A 4,993-nucleotide genomic window follows, 5' to 3' on the forward strand; every position below is an offset into this window, starting at 1 on the left:
CTCTGACTCCCACACTGACCTCCGCACGACCCACCTACAACAGTAACAGCTTTGCAGTTAGATGTGATAACCACACAAAAACACAACTTCGCAGTTAGATGTCTCCTCACAAACACACAACTTCACAGTTAGATGTCTCCTCACAAACACACAACTTCACAGTTAGATGTCTCCTCAAAAACACACAACTTCACAGTTAGATGTCTCCTAAAAAACACACAACTTCACAGTTAGATGTCTCCTCAAAAACACAACTTCACAGTTAGATGTCTCCTCAAAAACACACAACTTCACAGTTAGATGTCTCCTCACAAACACACAAAAACGTAACTTCGCAGTTAGATGTCTGCTTTAAGTTACATGTTACATGTCCTGACCATTGTGAGAGGAGCATCAATCCACAGGAATGAATCGAGCCATTATAGAAGAATTAGCGCCACTCACCCAGCTGTTATAACAGAATTAGCGCCACTCACCCAGCTGTTATAACAGAATTAGCGCCACTCACCCAGCTGTTATAACAGAATTAGCGTCACTCACCCAGCTGTTATAACAGAATTAGCGCCACTCACCCAGCTGTTATAACAGAATTAGCGTCACTCACCCAGCTGTTATAACAGAATTAGCGTCACTCACCCAGTTGCAGGGAAATCTTCCGTTCTGTAGACAAGGCTGGGGTCCTGGGACAGGCCTTCAAAACCTGAGCAGAACCAACATCAAATCAGCTGCACATGATGATGCAGGATAATGCCAAACAATGACTTGTGGTCTTTACATGGATAATGGCATTTCAGGTTTGTCCAAAATTATCATAATGATTCTAAAAGTTGTCTTTCAATTAAACTTTAAAAGTAATCTGCCATCTTGATATGGCCTAGGTTAAATACCCAATATGTTGACTAATTCATAGATATCCATATAATGTGTGTTTAGTTGTACTGTATTAGTTGTTACACCTGTAGACCTTACGAAAGTCGCTGTACTTTTGTCGTGTCAATAAAGATGTTGTATAAAGCATGACCTCTTTGGCTCCTTACACTCTGGACTGATTTAAGAATACAAAAATTATCAGCTCGCCATTGTTTGTCTATTTGTTTATTTAGTTTGTCTATTTACCGTTGTGGTTCCAGGCCGACACACTGAAGACAGAATCATCCTGGTCAAGCAGAGACAGAGTCTGGCCGAAGTAGCGCAGGAATCCCGGTCGCGCCCGGAACCCTTCGTCGATAAATATGGCATACTTCTGAGGAGGCAAAGATTGGGATAAATCATCTATAAATATCGCATACTTCTGAGGAGGCAAAGATTGGGACAAATCATGGACAAGACTGGATCAAAGGAAAACAAATTCCAAACCTGCATGTTGTGTCTGAATTCTGCACAATTAGTGTAAAAAGAAACATGGGCATGTCTGTAGGCATGTCTGTAGAATCTCAATTGATCGAACAAAAGACAGTGACAGAAGGGCAAGGTTTCCTACCGAGTCCTTGAACGTTTCGAAGACACGAGCCATGGCATGATGCATCTGGTCTGAAACATACACAAATATCATAACATGGCACTACACACACGCGCAAGCATGCACACAGACACACACACAGACAATAACACATACGCACACATACACATGCACACACACACACATACACAAAGTCACATAATTTGTAATTTGGTGGTCCGCTGAAGACACTTTCATACTTACAGACATACTTGGTGGTGGGCTGGAGACTGCCGTACTTACAGACATACTTGGTGGTGGGCTGGAGGCTGCTGTACTTACAGACATACTTGGTGGTGGGCTGGAGGCTCTGCCGTACTTACAGACATGCTTGGTGGTGGGCTGGAGGCTGCTGTACTTACAGACATACTTGGTGCTGTACTTACAGACATGCTTGGTGGTGGGCTGGAGGCTCTGCCGTACTTACAGACATACTTGGTGGTGGGCTGGAGACTCTGCCATACTTACAGACATACTTGGTGGTGGGCTGGAGACTCTGCTGTACTTACAGACATACTTGATGGTGGGCTGGAGGCTCTGCCGTACTTACAGACATACTTGGTGGTGGGCTGAAGACTGCAGTACTTACAGACATACTTGGTGGTGGGCTGGAGGCTCTGCTGTACTTACAGACATACTTGGTGGTGGGCTGGAGACTCTGCCATACTTACAGACATACTTGGTGGTGGGCTGGAGACTCTGCCATACTTACAGACATACTTGGTGGTGGGCTGGAGGCTCTGCCATACTTACAGACATACTTGGTGGTGGGCTGGAGACTCTGCTGTACTTACAGACATACTTGGTGGTGGGCTGGAGGCTGCTGTACTTACAGACATACTTGGTGGTGGGCTGGAGGCTGCCATACTTACAGACATACTTGGTGGTGGGCTGGAGGCTGCTGTACTTACAGACATACTTGGTGGTGGGCTGGAGGCTGCTGTACTTACAGACATACTTGGTGGTGGGCTGGAGGCTCTGCTGTACTTACAGACATACTTGGTGGTGGGCTGGAGACTCTGCCGTACTTACAGACATACTTGGTGGTGGGCTGGAGGCTCTGCCATACTTACAGACATACTTGGTGGTGGGCTGGAGGCTGCTGTACTTACAGACATACTTGGTGGTGGGCTGGAGGCTCTGCTGTACTTACAGACATACTTGGTGCTGTACTTACAGACATACTTGGTGCTGTACTTACAGACATACTTGGTGGTGGGCTGGAGGCTCTGCCATTGAAAGCCGTACAGATTTGCCAGTTTGTGGGGTTCATCAAAGGAACCGTCGCTCATCACCTACAGATTGAATAAATTACACTGAATGTATGTTTTCCTCACTCTAACACAGATAGCTTTATTGCAGAACAATTGTACGAGGTACAAAGTATGGCATCTACATAACTACAGTTCTATAGCTTAACTAACTAATACAGGAGTTGTAGTATGGGATAAGCTTCTTACAATCATTGGAAGCTTTTACACATACAATCATCAACTGTACTGGCGGTGGCTAGGATGTGCATGCTAATTGCTTTCCTGACAATCGTTTAAGAGTGAATAGATCAGTTATAAAAGTCCTACATAACAGTTCTAAAGAATTGTAGGTTACCTGCACCATTTTGGGGTTGATTCCGGGCTGCAGCCGGAGGGACTCCAGCGTCTGCTGTACCAGGTTCAGCGCTGTTCCTGTGGATAGACAAGGGCAAGGTCAGGTTCAGCACTGTTCCTGTGGATAGACAAGGGCAAGGTCAGGTTCAGCGCTGTTCCTGTGGACAGACAAGGGCAAGGTCAGGTTCAGTGCTGTTCCTGTGGACAGACAAGGGCAAGGTCAGGTTCAGCGCTATTGTGGTTCTGGTTTCACATGAGTTTTCAACGTGGCTGGTTTGACCATAGGCGGTAGGCCATCAAATTTTGTTTAAAATCAGTATTATTTTGTCTTACATGACCCAAAGTTAGACTCTATGAACTCAAACTCGTTCAACAGAGATTCCCAGGAATCATACACTATCACACACTTAGTATACTCGGGCCACTTAAATATTCCCGAGAATCATACACTAACACACACTGTGTACTCAGTCCACTGAAAGATTCCCGAGAATCATATACTATAATTACACTATAAAACACACATTGTGTACTTGGTTCACTGAAATATTGGCGGGAAATCTGAGTCTCGCATCTGATTGGCTAGCAATGATGTCATCGTCTTGTGCAGCAGCGACCCTACCGGCCAGATATGGTACCACTGGTAACGCTGTTCCCCGGAAATCGGACTTTACAAAATGCTGCATATCTTCTTTATTATTAGGTTTGGTGTCCCAAGGAATCTTACATTGGCTAGTATCTAGTAACACCTAGATAATACTTAGTCTAGTAGTATCAACGTGTTTTATTTCATTGCGGCATTTTGCCGAAAACAAGGGCTTTTGAAACGGCGTTTCCTACCTATATATTATTGTTCTTAACACCAAAGCATTCGGAAGTCGGTGTTCGGCAAATTTTGGGTGATTTCGGCAACCGTTCATATGATTGTGTAATTCTTTGGAATCGACAGCGTGTTTGTGTAACCGCGATTCTTGAGTATCTTTCCATGGACCAAGTGCACGGTGTGTGTAAGTATACGATTCTCGGGAATCTTTCCGTGGACCGAGTACACGGTGTGTGTAAGTGTATGACGATTCTTGAGTATCTTTCCATGGACCAAGTGCACGGTGTGTGTAAGTGTACGATTCTCGGGAATCTTTCCGTGGACCGAGTACACGGTGTGTGTAAGTGTACGATTCTCGGGAATCTTTCCGTGGACCGAGTACACGGTGTGTGTAAGTGTATGATTCTCGGGGATGTTTCAGTGGACCGAGTACACAGTGTAATTGTTTAATATAGTGTATGATTCTCGGGAATCCCATGGTGAAACAACTACACACTTTGAGTTCATTAGAGTCGGATTTTTATTACAGCAAACTAATATGTACTATTTCAACAAAAACTCGATGGCCTACCGCCTATGGTTTCTGTTGTAATGTATTGCATAATATATATCTAATTGAACTGGATAAATTTTGTACCTGGTCAGATATTTCAGATGGCATTCTTTTCCTTAATCTCAGCCTCAGTCCTCATTCTAAACTCATCAAACTGGGCCATGGAATCATGACATGGTAATGATAAAACCAAGCCCTGCACCACGACAGAATCCTGTTCTTCGTTAACTAAAACACGTGGCTGGAATGATAATGTGGACATCAGGGGAATGGTGTGGAGCCGGCAGCATTCTGATCTTTGGTCTGATTTGAACTGACCCACATGTAGTCTGACCCAGAAGCTCTGCACTGCAGTCTGACCTACATGTACTCTGCGGAAGGAGTTTAAGTCACCAAATCTTTTTCCTATCAGTGGCATCAGTGGGAAACTGGCGTTTGCCACAGAACGCAGAAGTCCCAGGTTAGAATCCGCTGACATGCTCCAAAGTTGTGCCCCTTGGGAAAGGCTGATT

The 4,993-nt window shown here is 44.6% G+C and overlaps 1 protein-coding gene across 1 annotated transcript in view; it reads right to left on the minus strand.

Moving 5' to 3' along the window:
- LOC118416424 (protein O-linked-mannose beta-1,2-N-acetylglucosaminyltransferase 1-like) overlaps positions 1-4,993 on the minus strand; it is a gene marked incomplete at its 3' end in the record, with an annotated part of 20,703 nt that continues 15,710 nt past the window's right edge. The window contains exons 19-24 of the mRNA XM_035821522.1: positions 3,107-3,183; positions 2,700-2,793; positions 1,481-1,530; positions 1,117-1,243; positions 637-700; positions 1-34 (exon numbers count right to left, since the gene is read on the minus strand). Coding sequence (XP_035677415.1) covers positions 1-34; positions 637-700; positions 1,117-1,243; positions 1,481-1,530; positions 2,700-2,793; positions 3,107-3,183 — 446 coding nt within the window. The remainder of the gene's footprint in view (positions 35-636; positions 701-1,116; positions 1,244-1,480; positions 1,531-2,699; positions 2,794-3,106; positions 3,184-4,993) is intronic.

Source organism: Branchiostoma floridae, chromosome 5, assembly GCF_000003815.2.
Source record: "Branchiostoma floridae strain S238N-H82 chromosome 5, Bfl_VNyyK, whole genome shotgun sequence".
Lineage (NCBI taxonomy): Eukaryota > Metazoa > Chordata > Leptocardii > Amphioxiformes > Branchiostomatidae > Branchiostoma > Branchiostoma floridae.